General features: G+C 43.9%; 1 protein-coding gene across 2 annotated transcripts in view; it reads left to right on the top strand.

Annotated features, from left to right (window-relative positions):
• Window positions 1-24,581, top strand: part of ADAMTS9 (ADAM metallopeptidase with thrombospondin type 1 motif 9) — a 160,610-nt gene that overhangs the window by 39,099 nt on the left and 96,930 nt on the right. For both annotated transcript variants that reach the window (XM_042929907.1, XM_042929906.1), the window contains exons 11-16: window positions 32-136; window positions 5,723-5,868; window positions 14,347-14,528; window positions 14,630-14,766; window positions 16,545-16,662; window positions 16,913-17,008. In XM_042929907.1, coding sequence (XP_042785841.1) covers window positions 32-136; window positions 5,723-5,868; window positions 14,347-14,528; window positions 14,630-14,766; window positions 16,545-16,662; window positions 16,913-17,008 — 784 coding nt within the window. The remainder of the gene's footprint in view (window positions 1-31; window positions 137-5,722; window positions 5,869-14,346; window positions 14,529-14,629; window positions 14,767-16,544; window positions 16,663-16,912; window positions 17,009-24,581) is intronic.

The following is a 24,581-nucleotide window of genomic DNA, read 5'->3' as shown; positions in this document are numbered from 1 at the left end:
CGCTGAATTTTTGTTTAACGGAATTGAGCAGATGCAGTGTAGACGGCTCTGGTGCCATAATGTGGACGGAGCGCACAAAGGCTGCCGGACTCAGCACACGCCCTGGGCAGACGGGACAGAGTGTGAGCCTGGAAAGGCAAGTAGCACCCCAATCCGTTCTTTTGTCTCGGGGCGGCAGAAACGGGCAAAACTGTAGCTGTCAGCTTGGTCGCTGTCATTTAGAATAGAAGTTGATGCAGTGTGTTTTAGCATGCGTAATACCTTTTGGGGCCAGGAGGTTCAACTTTACATTTGAAAATTGTGAAGACTTACATTGCAGTGCAATAATGCTGCAAGACACAGAGCCATCATTATTGCCTCAATTTGAAAACCCCCCTTCTCTCATTTTAGCCTCCCTCAAATCCCAATATGCTTTTCAGTGTATGGGTACATTTAATGCGAGACGGTGTTCCTTTTTCTTTTCTCTCTTTTGCAGGAGGTGGCGGGGGGGTTGGGGCAATGGAAGGCTGTTTTTAAATTGATGGAGGGTCTTAAAATCAAAGAAACGCAGATATACCGTGAACTTATTTTGTTCACTAGTGGGATACCAGGATTGTCCCAGCCTGTGTTGGTCCCTCAAAGGAGCTGTGAGGTCGCTTGGGATATATCCAAATGCAGATTCTGAATTTGCACTTATTCCCACTTATCTGTTAATGACCAAACAAAATCTGCTACTCGTACAGCCCGGAAATAACGATGCATCCACACCCCTAGGAATATGATCAATGCCACCTTCTGCACTTGCTTTCCACTGCAAGAATAAAAAGTTAGTATATCAGTGATACCATCATCATCATCATCACAAAAAAATTGGCTACAAGAAGTTTTAGATCTAAACCTGATTTTATCCCTATGGAAATGGTGTCCTTTCACTCACCAATGATGCAGTCCTGGGACTATTTTCTGAGTCTCTTGTCATCCTTACATAGATTTTTCCTGTCTTCTCTCTTCTTCCCACTGTCCACTTTCCTCACTTTTAATATTGTGTTCTTGGCTCATTTCATTTGCGTCTAGTTTCCTTTGTGGAATTAGTAGCCCTCAGGATGTGTCCATAGAAGAGGTCCTCAGAAATGACAGACTTGAACTCTCCCTTCCCTGATCTTCTAGATAGGGAATTTAAAAAAGAAGTGACTTGCCCCACGGTCACTCAGCTCATCAGGGCAGTGTCCCCATACACCCAAGCCCCTCCCCACCCTCTTTTCCTCCTCTGCTTTGTCTGAAGCGTCTACTGTGGTGGCCATACCTCAGGCCCACTGAGCTCCTTTGGTCCCAGTGGTCAAGCAGGAAGACCGGTGGCTTCTTTACTCGTGTGTCAGGGTGGTTGTAAAGTTACACGAGCTGGCGAGTATGAAAGTTATTTGAAAAATTACAAAGTTCAGTACAAAAAATTAAAAATTACAATGAAGCTGATTTTATACCTGACTTACTTGGTGACTCTGTCAGCTCATGTTGTCGCTTCTTGATGGCTAAGGACCTCAGCCCTTGAGAATAGAGCTTTCCCCAATAACAACCTAACCAAAACTATATATGGACATGGGCACAGTAGCTTTTGCACCTTTCGTTAACTTCAAAAGACATGGCTCTCCTTGGCCAGAGAGAATTCTTCACTTTTTGCAGGACGTTTATCTCAACGTGTTGATGGCTGGAAGATCACAGGTTTGAGTGAGAATATGGTTCTCAGGTTTCCATTGATCCAGAGAGACCATTGATGCAAGTGGTTCCTAGATTGGACCTAGCTGACACCTTGGTTGGTTGGCTTGCGTTAGAGCCAGCTAACTATGTTGCTTAAATTGATGCTGTTTGATCCCAGAAAACTCACGGGTGCTATCCAGTGGTGGTCCTTAGTCAATCTGACGTACCCACCTGCTATGTCCATTTCTCATGCATGTTATCGCTGGAAAAACCGTAACAAAGAATTTTCAGTAATAGGATGACGTGGATTGTATTTAGTGATAGTGCCGCGAATGGGCTACCAACGTCAACGTAGCATCGTGGCATCCCAGTCAACCCTGAAACACAAAAGAAGTTGGGAGGACATTTGTCGTATCTTTTTCTGATCTTCTGTTTTCGTAACAGAAGCAGAAGATAAGGGGTTGCAGGGTAATCTTATACCTGAGGGATGGGGAAACTTGGTAGATCTTTCAGAAGTCTTTTTCTATGTATGCTTATGTTTAGCAAGAGCAAAAGACTTCAAGGCATTCCAGAGGGCAGGCTCAGAACACTCTCAGAGAAGCAACTATGCGGAGAACACGATAGGTAGCTGTTCTGTTTTAGAAAAAGTATCCAAGTCTACCAGCTTTTATTAAAGATGCGGGCACGTGTGTGTTTGTTTCCCTGAAGAGCCTGTATGCATTTTGCATACACCGAAGATGGTGGATTTGTTGGCGTAGAAATCCTTGGTGTTCTTCTTTCCTCCATTTTGTTTTGTTTTCTTAGAATTAGCAGTAAAACCATATGCCTTTTCTCCAGCCGATTCCGACTCCCTTTGCGGTGGGGTTAATTTCTTGTTTCTTTCTCTTCTTTCTGCCCTGCTCCCTCAGCAGTGATCTGTCTTGAGCTGCCGACACAATGTTATTTTGATGAATGACTCTAATTGTCTTTATTTTCTCCATTCTCTTGTTAAGTCCATTAACATTTTATGTTAACCCTTTTTGTGAGTCTGAGGTATGAAACTCTGGTTTTAAGTCTCCTTAGGACAAAATTGACCTACCTCTTCCAACCTCTCAAAAAAGATGCATTTATATAAACTGTCGTTTAAATGGTCCTGGATACCTTTAAAAAAGGCTGACTATATTTTGGCTTGGATTCCACCAGCCGCTTAGCACTTTGTTATGAAGTAATGGCTCTTCCACTATGTAATTATTTGTCGAATTTGCCTGGTGAAATAGAGTCTCTTGGGACATATCTGCCAAACAGCTCTGATTTCCAGGCACTTCTCCTATTCCTGTTGTTGTTGTTGTTGTTGTTGTTGTTGTTGTTTTCAATAAGCTTTGTACCCAATGTGGGATTTGAACTCAAGACCCCTGAGATCAAGAGTCACATGCTCTTTGGATTGAGCCAACCAGGTGCCCCACTTCTCCTGTTATTCTAAGGTTCTTCTTCTCCTTCCCTTCCTGCGCATCTATGATCACATCAGTAAGGAATATTTGATTTGCAGATCAGTTTTTAATTGTAAGTATAGGAATTTCTCATTATTTTGTAGAATTTGTAAAACCTGTTTTTAGCAGCTGGCCTTGAGGGCTGGATTTGAGAGTCATCAGCTATGACCCCATTTGTCTATTAATTAAGATTTTGTTTAGGTCACATCCAATGATAGTAATGTAAGCAAATTGGCCCTTTTTTCTGACACATACAAAAAAATTAGTCCCGAACTAGACAGGTTATAGAACTGTTGTGGCAGCTCCACAAATCATCAGGCAGAGACGTAGGTTCCTAACGTCTTCCTGTTCTGCTCTCATATGCAAATGAATTTCCTCCTCAAGATCACAGAATGGCTGCAGCGACTCCAGCCATCAAGTGGGAGTTCCAGGCAGAATGAAGCCAAGGGGCAGGGGACAAAGGGGCAGAAAGACCTTCCCAGGAATGTCACCCAATGAAGTCTGCTGACTTCTCTGATCTGTGCAAGAATCTGCGGAAATACAGATTCTTTTACCAAGGATATAGGAGAGAATGGATATTGGGTAGGCAGCTTGGGGTCTCGGCCTCACTTAACTATGTCATTAATCTTGCCTTTTTACAATTTTTTTTTCTCTATTTAATGTCAAAAATTATTTCCATTTGCTCGCCATCGGGAAGGCAGCATATGTGTCACAGTTAAGAGTTGTATAAATGTTTGTCATTATCTTACTAACTTTATTTAGTCAGGTCCCCTGACTTACACAGCTGGGTACTGGGTGCTTTAGATACACTGTCTCTAGTGTTATACTCACGACAACTTTGCAGGTTGGTGTCCGTTTTCAGCTGTGGAAACAGAGTCAGGGACTCACCTAGGGTCGCAGAGTGAGTTTGTGGTAGAGCCCCGCTCACCACGAGACCATTGGCCTTCCAAGCTTTGTCTTTCTAAGACCTGCACCGTCTGGCATGGCAGCCAGTAGCCGCACATGGCTAATGAGCCCTTCACATGTCAGTCCTAACCTGAGATGTGCTTAAGAGAAAACATGCAGCAGGTGTTGAAGACCGAGTATGAGAAAAAGAGTGCAAAAAACCTAATTGTGCCTTGATCGCACACAGAAGTAATACTATTCAGATGCTTTGAGCTAAGTAAAAACATATTAAAATTCAGTTTTCTTTTTACTTGCTTTAAGGTGGCTTCTAGATATTAAAAACCTTTCCTTAAGTGTGTGGCTTCTGGTACATTCTCATTGGATGGTGGTGCTCTAGACCAAGCTACTACCTCTCTCCTTTATTTGTATGTGTGTACGTTCCAATAAACGTTCAAGAGCCTCGTGGAGACAAATCCAAAATGATTTCGGGAAGTGCCATTGTCCCTCTTCCTCCGCCCGCCTTTCTCGGGTCCAGAGTCGCCCAGAGTTCTCTGCACAACGTTTTAAGCCTCTGCCACACAGCCCAGGGAAAGGGAGCAATCCTCAGATGCTCGAAGAGAATAATTACGAGGGAGAAGGCGCTGCAAAGTAGAGAAAGCCTAAGTGCACCCTTTGAGTCATTGTTGGCTGAGCCTTCTGTGTGGCCGCCCTGTTCAGTCTGGGACCTTCCCCTGCATCTTATTTGTCGTCCATTTTCCCAGCACGCTCCCCCCCCCCCACCCCCCGGCCCCGGCCTCGGTGGGCCTCTGCCTCTGCCCTCCCTGCAGATAAATCACGGCAGCCAGCCACCACCAGCTCCACTTCAGAGATCTGAGCAAGCTGCGGGGCATCACCCTCCTGCCGCCACTGCAGCCAGCGCTTTGTCCGCTGCTCCGTGACCTCGCTTTGTGTCAGGGCCTCACACCCCAACAATGGCAGAGGGTTGAAATGGGCTTCTCGAATCCCTTGTCCTGCTGAGGAGTTTTATTCTGTTTGGTTTTGTTTTAAGCATCATGGCCTTCTTCCTGCTGCAGGCTGGAGAAGCTGAAACCATTAGTAACAAAAAAAGCAATAAAGTTTAGGGCTCTCTGGAATATGTCCATTTTGCTCTAGTCTCATCCTGTGTGCTTTGGTGGAGGGAGTTTATAGGAATCCTCTAACGTGCTTTTTTTTTTTTCTCTGCCACTTAATTAAAATTGGCTTTTCAAATCTGCGGGGAGCAATAAAACATATTTTACCAGGCTCACAGCACCTTTGAGCCTTCTTAATGGACATTTGCTCTGCAAACCCAGTAACTCACTTTGGCCCCGTCTGCAGCCAGTCTGCCCGCTTCCTCTCCTCACTTTTCCAAATAGACTAATTGAGCGCTTTGAGCCTGGCCACTGGAGTTACCCTGAGAGCCTGGAACCAACCACTCATTGGTTAGTTTTATTCAAGCAAGTGGTAAATGAAGACATGGCCTAAAATCAATAAGGACGAGATTAAAATCCCGACAGTTTTCATTATTCACGTAGATGATGAAATGGCAGCGTTTCAAACTAGCATGTGGCGGGAGAGGTGGGGTGGGGGGGGTGAAGTATGCCATATAATCAAAAGGACAGTGGGTCCTATCACGTCTCCAGCACCGAGCTCTCCCTCACTGTTCCCCTTATTAAACACAGCACTGCAAGTTTGGATTTTGTGTTCCCAAAGAAATGGAGGTCCCTGTGACTGATGGATCCTGGGGAAGTTGGAGTCACTTTGGAACCTGCTCAAGAACGTGTGGAGGGGGCATCAAAACTGCCATTCGTGAGTGCAACAGACCAGAGTAAGTCCTAGAACTCCTTGCTGTCATTATTGGGATGGCCCAATGGGAGCCCTCTGGAAGGGAATCATTCGGCTGGAAGCAGATGGAAAACTCTTTCCCTGGTAGAGAGTAAGTGCCTTTCTAGGGCTGTGTAGACTGGTGGTATCCAATCAGTTTATTCCCGGGCACTGTCCTCTGAAGCATTAGTTTCTCCCACCATCCTCCATTAAGACTTCGGTCTACCCCAGTAGATGCTTTTTGTGTTGGTTGGTCTGTTTAACAGTTTGACAGTCAGGCATATCTCCCTGCCTCCAGAGCTTAGTATAGCTGGCCAATGAAGGGAAACAGGTTTTCCTGAGGAAATGAAGAAACTGGACATTTCCATCCAGATTGTAGGTAACTTGTACCCTTTCCTGTTAGCTACTGAGATGTTGGACAGGGCACACGGAGCCCCATGGTGATAGCAGACTCTAAGGGACTGAGAACCTCAAGTCAGGAATTACTTTTAGAATCGAGTTAGTTGTTTTACGAGGAAGACACCGAAGGCCCATCCTACAACTAGACAGTATACAGCCTGGGAGTATCCTGCCTTTCAGGATAATTCTCCTTATGTGACCAACCTAGCCTTGTAGCACATGTTCAAATGAAGTTGATTTTTTTTCCCCCTGCATCTAGCCCAGGAGGCGTGCGTATTTATAAGTAGATTTTAAAAAATCAGATTTTGATGATAAGGAATGACATCAAATTTTGTGTGACTCCAAGATGTGTCAAATCTGAAGGACTAGAAGCTAATACATCATGTTATTGCCATCAAACCTGTATAGGCTAGGGGGCCGAGAAGTCTTCGTAGACTAGTAATAGTTTTTAGGTGTATACACTGATAACCATATTTAAGAACCAGCTGTCTTGGGATTAGGTAAAGTGATTTCATCCGGTAGTATTCATTTCTTTTTCACAGACTGTGTTGGGGTAGCCAACTGAATTGTAGACAGAAGCACACAGGTACAACAGTGACGTGGGTGCCGTATATTAGGGTAGCGTAGCACGGTGTATATTGATGTATGTATATACTGGTATGGTATGATAGAGTTGTATAAGAAGGTGGTAGAAACCACGGACAGGTGCTCCTCAGACTTAGCTGGTTGTTCACAGGTAGGAAAGGGGCCTCGTGTTGGCAAAGCATCCAGTTTTTTCATAAGAAAAATCTGAATCGGGGAGCCTGGGTGGCTCAGTCGGTTGAGCATCCAGCTTCGGCTCAGGTCATGATCTCGCAGTCTGCGAGTTCTTGCCCTGCGTCGGGCTCTGTGCTGATGGCTCGGAGCCTGAAGCCTGCTTCTGATTCTGTGTCTCCCTCTGTCCCTCTGTGCCCCTTCCCTGCTCATGCTCTGTCTCTCTCTCTCTCCCTCAAAATAAATAAACATTAAAAAAATTTTTTAAAAAAAAGGAAAATCTGAATTGTGTTCACCAGTAAAGAACGTACCTTTAGGCCACTGTTGCCAGCCGTGGCCTAATAAATACTCATTCGTGCAAATCACAAATGACAATCCATTTGTTTCCCTTTATTTCTGTCCACAGTCCAACCTTTATTTCATGTCTATGTGATATTAGCCTCTGTAAAGACAACTCAAGAGCTCTAAGACACAGACTGTAGTCTGTAGCTATGGGTATAAAGAGTAAACAGTAGATGATCAATAGAGTCTATAGTTTCTGTTAGTTATTTAAGTAATAGCTTAAACCTAGTACATGCTTTCAAAAAATTCAGACACAGAACGATATGAAATAAAAAAAATCTGTCATCATCATTCCTCCCTCCCACCTACTCCCCGCAAGAAATCACCGGGGAAAAATGATTTGACGTGCATCACTTTGGACTTTTAAAAAAGATTTGTCATGTAATATGTATTATATGAAATAAGTATCCTGTAGATATAAAATAAGGATCATATTATATATAGTGTTCCACTACTTGCTTCTTTCAAGTCAATTACCAATCTTAGCTGTTGGTATTATTGAAGCTTTAGAATAAAGCATTTGAAGCTAATAGCAAATAGGACACATTTTTTTTTAAAAATTAAGAACTATGCAGTAGCTACATGGAGCCACATTATTACCATCTTCGTGAGCTGTTACTGTCGTGAGGATATGACTGTTGCCAACAGTAGGCATTTCTGAAATGGTGACTCAAGAATACGTCGTTGAAAAGAAGTGTTTGGTCTTTTTTTTTTTTTTTTTAAGTCTTCGAGCAGTTCTAGAGGTAATGTAGAAAGTGGAGAGAGATAAATCACTTCATAATTGGAACGAGCCAGACAAAGAAAATCACCCAGCGTAAAGATCTCAGCAGGAAAGGATCTCGAGCTTCCAAGTGAAGCAAAGATCCGTGCATTCACAAGTTAGGGGCTGATCATTAAAGACTTCAATTAGAGGTCCTTGTCCTTGCTGTTTGCTATGGGAGGTTTTAAAAGAATACAATCCCCCCAGTTGACTGTCAGCCCTGACACCATTTCATGAAAGAGCTTCCAAGTTATTTGCACTTTGGGATGTCCCTGTGAATTGAGGAAGGAGTCTGCCTCCGAAAACTTTGAGGAAGTCAGTTTGACGAGAGAAAGGGACACAGAACAGGGAAAATCAGATCCAAATCTCAGTTTGAAAGCTCGTTCAGAGAAACTCACAGAGCAGATGGTTCATTATGCAGGGATCAGTAGTAGTTGCTTCTGACTCTCAAGGCGTTTGAGGGATGTGGTGCCCCCGGAGCTGGCAACCTGCCTCTTCCCGGGTTGAGGAGCCCTTTGAATATAATGTAGAGCCCCATTTTTAGTCCAAGGTATGTCTCTATTAAGACCCTGAGTTGCTTTTATTTTTTATTTTTTTTCACAGTATTCATGTGATTCAAGAACGTATTTAACATCCATACTTTGCGCTGTACTTTTAGGGTTGTTTCCCTTGAAAGCGTAAAAGTTACAAAAGAGAAATAGCCTTGTCCTACACAGGGGATAACGGCATACTCGTGAACAAGCTGTAGAAACCAGATGCTTTCTGATTTTGGTCAAAAGGTATTTGGTCTCCACTAGTAGGCGGTCCTGCTGATTTGCCATCATGGGAATAGGGCCCTAATATTTTGTCTTTAAATGTTTTATTTATTTTTTAATCCCATCTTTGACCCATGCCCTGTAGATAAGAGCTTATGTTCTGATTTGTAAACCCAGTCCCAGTTTACGTCTGTTGTCCAGGAGAAGTTATTCATAGCTACCCTTTACATTCTCTAAGTGTCCTGAATTGAACAATTAATTACATGACCACCCAATCATATCTATAAGAAACATGTAATACAGTAAAACCTAAAATCATAACTGCCAAAAGCATAACTTAGGGTACCTAAACAAGGCCACCGTTGGAACTAGAAGTCGCATGTATGAGGCCATTGGGCCCTACACTTGTTATTTTGTGCTCTGAATTGACTCTGAGTTTCCTAGTAGCTAGAAAAAAAAAATGTATACAGTTTTTACAGTCCATCAAAAAAAAAAAAAATTGTCCCGGTTCTTTGGGAAAGAACTGGTGCTTCCCTTCCCTCTTCTGGTGCTTCTGTTTTGCTTTTAAGTTAGAAGGTAAGTTAAATTAAAAACTAAGAAACTCATAGGTGTGAGGAAAAGACTGTGAACTAGATATTTTCCCATTTAGGCTTTCACCATAGTAACTGCTTATGAAATCTGGCATACGAGCAAGGTAATAGATGTCTATTTCATCTAAGGAAACGAATTGCTCATTTGGCTGGAAAGAGTTGCAGCAACGTTTTTTTTTTTTTTTTCTTCAGGCACTGAGTTGGGTGAGCGTATTTCAAAATTCAAGAATTAGTTGCTGTGGGAAAGCTATTAACTAATGAATGAATAAAGATATCCAGGCCTTTAGACTGCTCTATTTGGAAGGATCATTAATGATTGCAAGTATAGCTCTCCGGCCCAACCCGTCTAATCCCTGAATAGCCTTTCAGCGTCCACTGCGGTTGTCCATTAGACCTCTTCCCAAAACCCTCCCAGCATAGGAAACACACTACCTTCTGGGGCTGCCTGTCGAATTGTTAGAAATTCCTTCCCTGTGCTAACCCTAATCGGCCTGCTGCAATTCATTTTAAGTGTTCACAGAAGCTGAGATTTCTGTTCAAACCCATTTGCCGACCAAAATTTAGCTTTCCTGGAGGGTGAACGGACGTGTGGTGATCTTTGCAAAAATTCCTTCATAGCTTTGGCCATGCAGTATCATGAATTTTCTTTGTATACGAATAGGCGTGGTTGTGTAATATGTGCCTGAAAGAAAGATTCAGCTCAGCTGTGCTGAATATAGTTACTTTCATAGTAATTAACCTAGCAGTTTCATTAAGTCCTTTCCATCTGTATTTGACCTGCAATGTTTGAAAGGATCTTAATAGCAGGAAAATGTGGTTAATATTATTTTTTTAATTAATTAATTAATTTTTTTAACATTTTTATTTATTTCTGAGAGAGAGAGAGACAGACCATGATTGGGGGAGGGGCAGAGAGAGAAGGGGAGACACAGAATCTGAAGCAGGCTCCAGGCTCTGAGCTGTCAGCTGTCAGCACAGAGCCCGACATGGGGCTCGAACCCACAAACCATGAGCTCATGACCTGAGCTGAAGTCGGAGGCTCAACCGACCGAGCCACCCAGGCGCCCCGTGGTTAATACTATTTTTTAAAGCTGCATTTCCTCTAATTTTTATTTTTTGTCTACATGGAAAAAAAAATACTCCCATCCAGCGAAGTTATTAAATTACAGCATGAATTTTTTCCGTGCTGAAAGGTAAGTTAGGTTGGCTACAGCCTTCCCCGTTACACAGTCATTGCAAATCAGGCAGAGGTACTCTGGGATAAGAGAAAAGGCACATGTTCTGAGAGGGCAAATTTAAGTTTGTTGATAAAATATAATCTGTCTTTACATAAAAAATAGCAGAGTCACAGAATGAGTCTTGATACAGAAAGAGGCCTGTCTCAAGAGAGGAAGCCGAGGAAAGACACCAGATCATGAGCTTTGAATCCGGGAGACCTGCATTGGTCCATCGACCAGCAGTTCTCACCTGATGGACATGTCACCTTGCCAGGTTACCTCACACTTCGGAAACAATTTCAAACAAGCCTTCAGGAGCAAGGCTGCCACTACCTGCCTCACAGCACGGCTGGACACAGTCACAGAAAGTGGCATGGTGCCTTGCATGCCTCAGGGCAGACCTTTACCGTAAAGGAACATGTTTGCCACAAAACACTCAGTAAGTGTTTCAGACTTGAGGATCAGAGCGTCTGTGACCCAGCTATTCAACCTTGCTGATACAGTGAGAGACAGACACCCACGACATGTAAAGGGTTGAGTGTGGCTGCATGCCAACTAAAACTTATTTATGGATATTACTCTTTGAATTTCATCTAACTCTTATGTGTCTCAAAATATGTTTTATATTTTCTTAAATTTTTATTTTTTATTCATTTAATCAAATTTTTTCATGTTTATTTTTGAGAGAGAGAGAGAGAGAGAGAGATTGAGCAGGGGAGGGGCAGGGACAGGAAGACCCAGAATCCAAAACAGGCTCCAGGCTCCGAGCTGTCAGCACAGAGCCTGGTGTGGGGCTCGAACCCACAAATGGTGAGATCACGACCTGAGCCGAAGTCAGAACCTTAACCGACTGAGCCACCTAAGCACGCTTTTCCTTAAGTTTTTAAAATAGAAAAGCCATTCTTATCTCACAGCCAGGGAAGGACAGGAAGTGGACAGGATTTGGTCCACAGGCTGTGGTTGGCAGGCTCTTGTAATAGCTAAACATTTACAGTGTGGCAGGCCTTGTTCAAGTGCTTTGAATGTATTAACCCAGCTGACCCTCGCTTACCCTGATGAACTAGATACTAGGATCATCTCCCTTTTACAGATAGGGAAACTGATCCTTCAAAAGATTAAGCAACTTGCCCAAGACTGCACCATTATTAAGAGGCAGGCCTGGGATTCAAACCCTCTGTTTCCACAGTCCCCACCTATGACCCTCAGCAACACTGCCTCTCCCATGGAGTGTTTTCTGTGTGTTGTTTTTTCAAAATGTCATTTATAAAAGTAAGTCAGTGAATGCTGTTTGCCACTCGATAGTGGTCAAAAGCAAACGTCCCTTTCCTCTGAAGGGAAACTACCTGTAAGTATGTATTATTCACAGCCCAAAAAACTGCTACATGTGGGCCGTTTCTGGGGTGCATTAAGACTTGTTGTATAAGAGAGCCAAAAGAAAAGAACCAACTTTTGAAAATTTAATTTCAAAGAGAAAAATGAGCTACTGTCAGGCGATAAATAAACGATTAATCCTGCATAGTCAGTGGGCCTTTTAAGAAGATTCCACAAAGATCATTTCAATCTGAGGAAAAATTGCAAGAGGTCTTACATGTAGCACATTTAAAATGTGTTTCACCTGAACAGGTATATGGGCCTGATCTGTTACTCATGTATCATCTGTGATATTGTGTGCATGGGACTAGGGCGTCTTGGTACTTACAGAAGAGCTGGGAATTCAGGAAGCCAAGGCTCTATCTCTAAATGGCACCAAAAAAGGAAGGAAAAAAAGAAAAAAGTCTTGACCATAGTTCCTGGATAATGTAGCAGAAAGAGCACAGAGAAGAACCCAGGGAATTTAGAATTCTAGTCCTATCTCTTCTCTTTTTTTATCTGTGTGATCATGACAAAGTACTTGACTTCTCTGAACTTCCTGTTGCTTGATATAAAAATACTGCCACTGCCTTACCCTTGGGCAAGATAGGAGTGTATTTTAGGGAGTCAAGTGCACAGTGGAGCTAGAAAGCATATGGGCTTAATTGTGTTTCACGGAGAAACAAGGAGACACAGTTATTGTTGGGTTAGGTGCCATGTTGTATCCCTAGATACAGTTTTCTTTGTGATAAATAACTCAATATTTATCCGCCTCCTTACTAAACTTCCCAGATTCTGAGCTTTTCATGGCAGGTGTACAATACCATCTCTGTTCTACATGCAGGATGGAGCTCAGAGAGGCCAGGTAGCGCCCACAAAGGTGTCCAGTGTGTGGCTGCAAAGCCCATGCTCCTCCCTTAGTCTCCGCATGGGAGCACGTTGCGACAGTGTCATGGCGGGTGGCCCTCCCTGACGCTTGGTGCTCTGCAGGAGCAGTGAGTCCTGCCTTCACGCTGAACACCATGTCTTAGCGCAGATTCGGTACTCAAAGTGCACGGTTGGATCAGATTAGGTTGGGGGTGCTGACATATTAGCACAGTAGCTAACGTTTTCAGCATCTACTATTTGTGCTCATTTTAGACAAGGGGGCAACTGATACTCGGGGGCTGAGAACTTCAGAACTTCATCTAAAGTCATGCACTGAGGGTAGGGTCGGGACTGGAACCCAGCTCTAGCTCCAGAGCCTTACCTGTTCTGTTGGACCGGCTCTTGTTGTATAAATGGGCACGGATGTCTTTCCTATTCACCCAGGTCCCAGCTTAACAAAACAAAACAAAAACCCCTTTGTATGCTCCAAATTGCCCTGAAAGATTCATTTTAAAGAAGAAAAGTGGAAAACTTTCTTTCCGTTTCAGAGATGTCCGTAGCGTAGCTGCGAAATCCGACCTGCTCCAGCCCTGGGTGGGCGAGCCCAACTTCCTACGATTCTCTGATCTTCCCGTTTCCATGATGAACTTGGCAAGCTGTGGACTGCTAGGAGAAACGTTGTATAATTTAGTCATTGGGTCACATCTGGAAAATACATGTACATTTGAATTTCATCTAATTCGGGGTTGCATGTCGAGATGAAATTTACACTCTGGTGCTGTGCAAGGCACCCTCCGTGCTCTCGTCACACAAAAGTTAATGAAACCAGTCTGCTCTTCCTGCTTCTCCTATTAAGTTAGTCACAATATGGGGATGTTCCTTTTACTCCGTCTCACTTGTGAGACAAAACAAAGAAAAACAATGGTTGTGAGGGTGGAGAGAAGGAGGGAGGGAGGGAGAGAATGAATGTAAGTAAAATAACACAGGTTTTAGGCCGGTCTCCTGTGAGACTGTCATGTTACAAAAAGTAGACAGGGAGCATTCCAATGGTTCATCTGGGCCTTTTACCTTCCACATTTTGAAAACCAAAGGACTGCATTTTCAGGAGAGAGGACAGATCATTGCCCAACAGATCCCAGGCTTTGTATTTCAAACTCGAAGTTACGTGCTCTAACGTTTCATCTTCAGCACTGCCTTACTCAATAACCCCTTCCCGTTTTTATAGATGGAGGGGCTGAGGCTTCTGGAGGCTAAGTGACTTGCCCAAGGTCATACACTTCATGGTAATGAAGGCAGAATGCACACGCAGATTTCAGAGCCTCAGTCCTGTCCTCTGTCATCAGCCACTTTTAGACATGCTTCCCTGGGAGACAGGAAGCCACAGATGAGAGAGCGATGTGGGGAGAAATCCCTGGCAATACAGCGCATGTGTTCTTTCCCTTTCCCCAGGCCCAAAAATGGTGGGAAGTACTGTGTAGGACGTAGGATGAAGTTTAAGTCCTGCAACACGGAGCCATGTCTCAAGCAGAAGCGAGACTTCCGAGATGAACAGTGTGCTCAGTTTGACGGGAAGCATTTCAACATCAACGGTCTGCTTCCCACTGTGCGTTGGGTCCCTAAGTACAGTGGAAGTAAGTGCAACCGGGGGGTGGGGGGGGTGGCGTGGTTGGTCGGCAGGTCGGCCGGGGGTCCAGGTCCGAAACTCACATTGCGTCGTGTGTTTCCTCTCTAGTTTTGATGAAGGACCGTTGCAAGTTGTTCTGCAGGGTGGCAGGTAACACGGCCTACTACCAGCTGCGAGACAGAGTGATAGATGGGACGCCCTGTGGCCAAGACACCAGCGATATCTGTGTCCAAGGCCTCTGCCGGGTGAGTCCCACATCGCGTTTCCTTCACCGTGTTGTCTTGCTGCTAAGCCGTGATTTGTGGCTTCCTCAAGAGACCAGCGGCGAATATCTGTGCGCTGTCTCCAGGGAAGTGGTTTTCCGAGCGTGTTTCCCAGGGCAGCATCAGCAGTGGCATCGCTTGATTCTGATGCCGAAGTTCGAGAACCGGCGTCCTGCATTTTTCCGGCACTCTCAACCTCTGTGAGGATCTGCGCGAAACCTCCCCGCGAAAATTTATTACAATAATTTGTACACACACACCTTCCTTTACTGTAACCTCAGGGCTAACCCTTAACCATTTGGTTAAGGTTAAACCAAATGCTTCCCACACAGCGAGTTTTCTAGACTGAATAGCTCTGTTCCAGAAAGACGTCGTAAGGAATCAGGCTTCAGCCAGGCCTCCATCAGATTTCTCATTCTGATTTCAAACACCATAGCTTCTACCTGAGACCTACCTGTTTGTTACTCTTGAATGGGACATGGAGAAACTTCTGGAAGATCGTGAAGCACGAGTGCAGTGATTCCTAGAGGGCTTGATACCATTTCACTGTTCTTACCAATCAGAAAACATTCTTAGCGTCGCCAGGCTTTGAGATAATTTATTTGTTCCTTGCGTGTGGTCCAGGAAAATGGGGATTCTAGTCAGTCGGATCTGATGCAATGAGCCCCTGAGAGCTTCACCCATTTCCCAACTCAGAACTGCACAGTCCATGTTTCCTTGTCAGTCCGTTCGTAGTAAAACACTGAGCTTCTCCTCAGAGGCATTTTTTTTTTTTTAATGTTTAGTTTTGAAAGAGAGAGAGACCTGAGCAGAGGAGGGGCAGAGAGAGAGGGAGACACAGAATCTGAAGCAGGCTCCAGGGTCTGAGCTGTCAGCACAGAGCCTCACGTGGGGCTCGAACTCCCGAACCATGAGATCATGACCGGAGCCGAAGTCACTTGCTTTAACTGACTGAGCCACCCAGGCGCCCTGAGATAGCAGATCTTTAATTGGATATAGTCACCCCTGCCAGCATTCCTATGTCTTCATTCTTGAGCGGTTTTTCTTATTTATTCCACTTATTCGTAGACAGACTTCTCAAACTTTATTTATTTTTTATTTATTTATTTTTTTTAACATTTATTTATTTTTGAGACAGAGAGAGACAGAGCATGAACGGGGGAGGGTCAGAGAGAGAGGGAGACTCAGAATCTGAAACAGGCTCCAGGCTCTGAGCAGTCAGCACAGAGCCCGACGCGGGGCTCGAACTCACATACCACGAGATCACGACCTGAGCCGAAGTCGGATGCTTAAGTGACTGAGCCACCCAGGCGTCCCTATTTTTTTTTTAATATTTTATTTTTAACTAATCTCTCCACCCAGTGTGGAGCTCGTACCTGCAACCCTTAGGTCAAGGGTCACGTACTCTACCGACTGAGCCAGCCAGGCGTCCCTGTACTTCTCAAACTTTAATCTGTAGATGAAGCACCTAAGTGTCCTCTAGCATGTCAGAATTCCACCCAGTGGATCTGGGTGGAGCCCAAGGTAATACATTACTAACAGCCTCAGAGATGCCCATGGCTGCCGGTCCAAGGACCACATTTTCCACACCAGGGCTAAAGACAATTTGAGTTCTCAGCCGTTGCAACTTTAAAGGGACGTTCTTGTCATTTTTGGAATGCGTCATTCAAACAAACATGCTACCTGCCGTTTCATAATGTTTTAGGATTTGTATAACTTTATAATACTTACCATTCATTTCAAACGTTTCTTCTTAAAAGCAAGCTGGATGTGACCACGTTTTAAACTCAAAAGCCCGGAGAGATAAATGTGGAGTTTGTGGTGGTGATAATTCTTCGTGCAAAACAGTGGCAGGAACATTTAACACAGTGCATTATGGTAAGAACCTGTCCCTAAGAACCGTGAGAGGGAAAATAGTCAAAATTGAAAAATTGTTAACCGCATGTAGTATGTAAAAGTATTCATGTCAGGCGTAAAGTCAGTCTCGTTAGGGTACATCAGCCATCCGGCTAGAAGACACTCAAGAGTGAGAACTGTATTACCCCCCTGGGTGGCCCACCTTTTATTCCATACCTAGAGAAAGTGACTTGTGCTGTGGAATACTGAGTTTTGGCTAAATTCTTTTCAGGTTACAATACCGTGGTCCGAATTCCAGCCGGTGCTACCAATATCGACGTGCGGCAGCACAGTTTCTCAGGGAAATCAGAGGATGACAACTACTTGGGTAAGATGGCCCGTCCCCTGCCATGGGCGGGAATTCTGGTTCTCTGGAGCCGTTGGCAGGTGCTCCCTCCTTCCCCCTTCAGCGCACAGAGAGCTTTCCGATGTCGTGTGTTTTCATACAAGCAGTTGATCTTGAAATTCCTTATTTTGTTTCTCCCTCATGTGTATACCCTCGAAGTATGGAATGAAGAGTCGTGTAGTTACCCTAGTCAATATCAGGGCTTTATTCTGGATCGCAGTAAATAGGAAGGCCCTAAATCAGATTTTGAAAGCGCTTACCTTGTAAGTTCAGCGTAAAAATTTAAAGGTACCACTTCCCCTAATTTTTGTGGTATCAGCTCTAACCAGTTATAGACCACTGGTGTGGACTTATTCGGCATTTCGTTACGCCCTGTTATTCCAAAAGGTTCTAGAGTGGTACATTTTTCTCATGTCATGACTAGAATGGCCCGCCTTGTTCCTTTATAGATTCTTCATCCTTCTCTCATGTCCAGGCACATGACTAATTCATGTCTGTGCCTTCTGTTTAAACCACAACGCGCCAACAACCCTGTGTTCATTTCAGCAGTTTGCTCAGCCCAATCCCACGTCAACTTGTCCTTCTGTAAACCGCTGTGATTATGAAATTTTCCCAACCACTTTTAATTAAGAGAAGGACAAGGGGAGTGAGGTCATGACTGAAGGGATTCAGCTGGTCACCTTGTACAACCAGACTCCTCCGAGCCACGGAAGGCAGCGTGGCTTGCCCTCTGATCTAGAAGAAATCACAGCAGTCTGGCTGGGCAGTCACGTTTTAAAAGAAATGAATGTACTTGTTCTCTTATAATGTCCAGGCAGAAACTCTATTTAATCTATCTGAATTCAGCCTCTGTAAAGGCTTTCTCCACACATTTGGGCATAATGAGCTAGTCAGTGAGTACTTGTTGAATCAAATTAGAATCCCTATCTGTATTTTGGAATATCTACATGAAATCCTTCATAAGTAGACAATGATCCTTTGGCCACGCGTGCTAATCCGGTATGATATGTATACACGACTTCATCATAGTATTTTCTGCAGTGTATATTCATTCATTCATTCATTCATTCATTCCCTTATTTAATATGTGCCAGGCACTCTTCTGGGTACAATAAGCCAAAATAAAAGAATAAGTAAGTAAAAATCACTGTCTCCTTGGAGCTTTTTAGTGAGAGAAGAGAGACAATAAGCAATAACTTAACAGATAAGCAAACTGTATACTGTTAGAAGGTGGGAAGTGCTATTGGAAAATAGAACAACAGAAGGGAAATTCGGATACTGAGGATGAGCTGGGAACAATGGAGCTGAAATGTTTGCATTGTAGCAGGAGAAAACAGGTTGATTGGGGGAAGAGCATTCCAGGCAGAGGGAACAGCCAGTGCAAAATCCTTGAAATGGGAGCATGTCTAGATTGCTCCGAGAATAGAGGGAGGCCCGTGTGGCTGTAGCTGCAGCACAGAGGAGAGTTCTAGATGAGGCTAACCATGTACCAGGACTAGATAATATAGGGCCATATAACCATTGAAAGGACTTGCTCATACTCTGGGAGACATGGGGAGCTAGTGAAGGTTGGGAGCTGAGGAATAACTTGATATAATCACATTTGTGTTTTCAGAGGAGCACTTAGGCTGGAAGAAGGGCACCGAGTAAATGCAAGAAGACTGGTTGGGAATTATTGCAGTAGTCCCAGAGACAGACGCTAGTGGTTTGGTCCCCATTAGGAGCACTGGAGGTGACAGTACCTGGTTGAAATCTGGATACTTTTTGAAGGCAGAATCATCATGATTTGTTGGTAGATTGAATATGGTATATGAGAGAGAAAAAGAAGTCAGGGTGACGCCAGGATTTCTACCTGAGCAGCTGAGAAGACAGAGTTGCCATGAGCTGAGATGAGACAATTTGTTTGTTATTTATCCTTATGACCACTAGGGTCTTAAGGTCAGAGGCTGTGTCTTTATATCTTTAGCCCTTGATGTAAAGCCTACACATATACATGCTAAGTAAATGATTGTTCAGTTGTTAGACGGTCAATGCTCATGCTTTTTTAAAAATTTTTTTCAAATGCTTATTTATTTTTGAGAGAGACAGAGACAGAGACAGAACGTGAGTGGGGGAGGGGCAGAGAGAGAAGGAGACACAGAATCTGATGCAGGCTCCAGGCTCTGAGCTGTCAGCACAGACCTGACACGGGGCTCGAACTCACAAGCTGTGAGATCATGACCTGAGCCGCAGTTGGCCGCCCGACCGACTGAGCCACCCAGGCGCCCCAACTCATGCTGTCTTTACTGGGTGTTTCCTATGTGCTTAACAGGGGGATGAGATTATCATGTAAATATACAGAACCATCCCTTCTTTTAAAGACCACAGAGTGTCACTTGGAATCATTCACTCAGTAACTGCGTCAACTTTTTCCCACCCTAGATATCCAAATGAATGGTGACTTTATAAAACAATTAACAAAGTTCTTGGGGATGCTTTTCAATTTACTTTTGGGGGGAATCCACATTTCGCATTTCAGCACCGAGCAAAATAGGTCAAGCATTTTTGTTTTTGTTTTTGTTTTTGTTTTTCGTGCCCTGCGTTATAAACTTGAACATGTGGCTGCTATGGCCCTGGTACTTCCTAATTAAATCCTGCAGCATCGCATGCAACCTCCTTTATTTTTTTTTTTAATTTTTTTTTTAACGTTTATTTATTTTTGAGACAGAGAGAGACAGAGCATGAACGGGGGAGGGGCAGAGAGAGAGGGAGACACAGAATCGGAAGCAGGCTCCAGGCTCTGAGCCATCAGCCCAGAGCCTGACGCGGGGCTCGAACTCACGGACCGCGAGATCGTGACCTGGCTGAAGTCGGACGCTTAACCGATTGAGCCACCCAGGCGCCCCACAACCTCATTTATTAATTCATTTCCTGAAAGCCAAAAGCCATGTTGACCTGCTTCTTTCTTCTCCTTGAAAAGGAGGATTCTTGTCTCTTCTTTCCCTTCTTGGAAAGATCTTCCAAGTAGTAGCCTTAGTTCAAATGAACTTCATGAACCAGGCCAGGCTCCTGAATTGGGGAGGCCTTCCTGATAACCTTGTATTCCTCATTGGAGGTTTCTTAATCTCCTTGTAAAGAATGAAAGCAAAATTCACGAAGATTTGTCATCTGGGACATGCAGGCTGAGGCGTCCGTGGCTCTTTAGTGGAATATTGTGGTAAAGTCACCTGTTGACCAAAGAACTTTCTGGAAGCAAATGAGAAGTATGCAGGCGTAGATGGCCAGTCACAGTTCACTGAGTGGGAAAGTCAAGACCTCAGGGCCTTTGAACATTGCAGTAGCTTCTTAACAAGTGAGGAAGAACATGATGTCGTCCAATCTGAGGTGTGTACAAATTTACGCTGGGCCCGAAGGAAGGTAGAGCAAATGCTCCAAGAAGGTTTTAAAACCCACAGCTGTTTCCATCGCTGAGGTATCTTCATCCTTCTCCCTCACATTTTTTTTAAAGGCCAGTCAAGCCACGCTCTTTCCGCATGCGTTGGTGAGGGAGCCGTTTCCAGGGGAGAGGGGCTTTGTAGCAACCTAGCTCTGATGGGTGAAATGGGGGGGAAACCAACCCAGGAAATTAGCTCCCCTAATCGCATTAGTGGAAGGTTGGGCAGGAGACTATTGTTTGCAGGAAGCTATTTGTTTCACAAGGTACCGAAGCAGAAAGTCTCCCTGTCAAAGGTCATCCTTTCACACAGCCCGCTCCCTCCGGTTGGGTTGGAGCCAAGCTGCACCCAGTGCCACCATGTTCGAGTTTCTTTAGGAGAAAAAGGGGCCATTGCCATGATACGTTTTGTCTCCAGTTCACTTAGCTCTTGATTAATTATGGCAACGGGAAGACAGGAATCAATTCAGTTGGAGATAAAGCACGAAGTTCAGTTCACCTGACGACTCCTATCTCTTTCCCTCCTCACCATCTACTGGGAGAAGGAGCGCGCAGGGAAGGGGAACATGACCCGAGTTGGCACAAGCCGGAGAGGAAGGCAGGAGACTTTGGGGAGGAGCCCCAGAATGGACCTGCGGTAGACGGTTGCTCTTTGAGTACGACCAAAACTGGATTATTGCTTAATTTACAGAACAGGCCTTGTGACATCTCATTTCCCCCGTTCTGGTGAAACATCAGCTGGGTAGCCAGCAGGCGACTTCCCTTGAAAGGACTGGGTGATTTTGCTGGCAGCACGTCCTGCCATCACCGTGTAAATGACCCACATTAGGAGGCAGCCTCGGGATGTCTGAGGGACCACGGAAACAACCTCGCCTCCAATCAGTGACCCATTGCAGCTCCTGCGTCTTGCATGGCCGGTGGATGTCACGTTGCAGAAGCTGCAGGGGAGACAAGGCTGTCAGAGGTTTACACTGACAGGGAAACGGTCATTTGCCTGGAAGCACTCTGTTCTCCTTGCCATAAATGTCAGGTCCGATCCATCACTCCTTCTTTTCAACGTCACTGATTGAGCACCTACTATGGGCCAGGACCTTTCCTGGGGTTATAAAAGTGCATTGTTCCATGGTCACTTGACTGGCAAAAACAATGACTTAAATTTTTTCAAATCTGTGGCTCACCATATTTGATTTCAACTTGTATGTTAGAGAAAGCATGCATGAATTCATTCACTCATTTAAAAGACGTTCATTGACCTCGTCGTTAGAAAATTTTAGTGGTTCACAGGCTCTGGAGACAGACTTCCCATGATTAGAAATCACCTTCCCTTGGGAAGGTATTTTAATAATATTCACGTCATGCTTTTCCCATCCCTAAATTAGGCATCTGTAAAGATATGGTAAGAAGACAGCGTATATGAAGGCATCCTGATCGGACAGCAGCTGCAGCCAGTGTGCACTATCTTGTTTAATGTTTGTAACAATCCAGTAAGAAACCCATTAAACAGAGGAAGAAGTTGAGGCTTAGAGAGGTCATGTAACTTACCCAAGGTCACATAAACTTCTCAGAAAGTGGAAAGAGTTGGAATCGCTATTGGCCTGACTTCAGACCCTACACCCTTAACCCACTTCATTTTCTTACCTCAGTGTAGAAAAACGTTTGGCTGACTTAGGGATATGAATGGAAATTGAGGTTTATTGTTGGCAGTGAATAGTGTGGCTGGAAAGATAGGTTAAGATAAGATTGGCAAAGACCCAGGCAGTTTATGCTGAGTTTGAACTGCGTTGTATAGGTAGGGAGGATTATCAAAGGATTTGGGGTCAAGAAGAAGCCAAGATTTTGGAGGGTTTGTGTTTTAAAAGCTTTTTTCCCTGTCACCACATTCTTCCCAACCACTTCATATGAAGGTATCTCGTTCTTCCCTCAGGACCAAGGTAGGACTTATATGAGTGGGTAAGTAAAGTACTAGATTAGGGACAGAATTCAATGCACTTGATCAGTGACCCTAGAAAGAGTAGTTCTTGCATCAGTGTAGTGTCCAAATGACTGAACTCTGTGGGGTTTCCATGTCCAAGAAAACAAGGACCCTGGTGCCACGGAGCCACCAAGAATGTTCAGAGCCTCATCTCAGCCCTCAGGCATCTCCGCAAGGCCAACTTTCCCTAAACCCTCTACACCTCTCCTACCTACATGCTGCTTCTGGCCTGCCTGGTAAAAGACAAGATATCACCTGCATCGGTGAAAGAGAGGTTAGAATCTGGCTAATGCCTAAGACAGCTCGGCTCTCCATCCCACAACCAAGATCAATGTCACTAACGTGATGCTGAGGCATGACCTCATGAATCGTGCGCTGCATAGTTTCTGGAGCAGCTGGGATAAATTGGTTGACATTGGCACCCGGGATGAAACCTACCTGCTGCCCAAGTTAAATTTCCACATGCCTTTTATTCACTTAAATACACAGCCTGTGCATTTCGATTCTCTCCCTACTGAGATTTACTAGTTGTGCACCAATTATAAAAGGTAAGAGGGCCTTTTTCTGATATTTTGTTCGGGGCGAAATATTTAATAGCTCTGATTTATTGAGTGCCTGTTTTATGTCAAGCCCAATACTCAGAAGGATTCATTATTCCAGGAGTAGTAGAACTGAAAAAAAAATAAGTGGTAGTTAAAATAAAACCAAAATTGTATAATAAATACTAGGGGGGAAAGATATGATTCTGATTTTCTCTTGAGAAATTAATCAAGTAGTATGAAGATAAGTTTGTTTTTTCTTACATTCAATAAAATTATATTTTCATGTCAATCATGCCCAGGTTTTTAGATGATGAGATAAAGCAATTGATAAATATTCCTACCTAAGTTTTCCAGTTAAATTATGTGCTAGCAGAGTAGTACATTCTTTGCCTAAATTTGTTTGAATTTCACAGAAAAATCTGAAAAGGAGTTATTTTTATAAAAGCTTTCTGGAACTGGGGAACCTAGGTGGTTCAATCAGTTACACATCTGACTTCGGCTCAGGTCATGATCTCGCGGTTTGTGAGTTGGAGCCCCGCTTTGGGCTCTGCGCTGATAGCTTATAGCCTAGAGCCTGCTTTGGATTCTGTATCTCCCTCTCTCTCTGTCCCTTCCTCTCTCTCTCTCTCTCAAAATGCATGAACATTTAAAAAAGATTTTTAAAGCTTTCTGGGGCTTTATTCACTTTCTCGATAGTCTCTCTTGCACTTGGACTTAGGTAAATGATTTCTTCTGAAGCAGCTGTCATCTTATCTTCTCTGTCCACTTTATTTACTTTCCCTAAGTTTGTAAGTGGTCTAACTCCATCAAGCTCTCAGTTGGCCAATATTTTGGACAATATGACTTTTCATGCTTTTCTGATTTTTTCATCTTTTTCAAGATGTGCAGTAGATCCAGTCATTCTTTCCAAAAACAAAGTATTTATTGATGGGGTACCATGTCCTCTTTTTGAAGCTAGATATAGCAGTGCATAAAGGGGTCCAGAAATCCTTGCCCTCATGGGGCTTACATTCTTGTTTGGGGAGAGAGAGGATAAAGTGTTATGGAAGAAAATTAAGGGCAGGGGAAAGGTATGGGAATTATGGAATCTGTGTGGTAGTGGGAGGGGGTTGCAGTTTTAAAAAGAATGATCCAGAAAGGTATATTACTTATCTTTTATTGCATAACAAATTATCTCAAGACTTTGTGGCTTAGAAAGCAACTGTCTACTATATTCCAATGTCTGTGTGTCAGGAAATTGAAAGCAGCAGAGCTGGGTGTTTCTGGCTTGGTCTCTCATGAGGTGGCAGTTAAGACTTCATTTAGGGCTGTGATCACATCCAAAAGCTTGACTGGGGCTGATGGCTCCATTCCAAAATGCCTCATTCAGATGCTGCTGATAGAAGGCTCTAGTTGTTTTTTTTTTTTCTTTTTTTTAAATTTTCTTTTTTTTAATTTACATCCAAATTAGTTAGCATATAGTGCAACAATGAGTTCAGGAGTAGATTCCTTAGTGCCCCTTACCCACTTAGCCCATCCCTCCTCCCACAACCCCTCCCCTTAACCCTCTGTTTGTTCTCCATATTTATGAGTCTCTTATGTTTTGTTCCCCTCCCTGTTTTTATATTATTTTTGTTTCCCTTCCCTTAT

Source organism: Panthera leo, chromosome A2 (genome assembly GCF_018350215.1).
Source record: "Panthera leo isolate Ple1 chromosome A2, P.leo_Ple1_pat1.1, whole genome shotgun sequence".
NCBI lineage: Eukaryota > Metazoa > Chordata > Mammalia > Carnivora > Felidae > Panthera > Panthera leo.
This window is presented reverse-complemented; position numbering and strand designations above follow the sequence as displayed.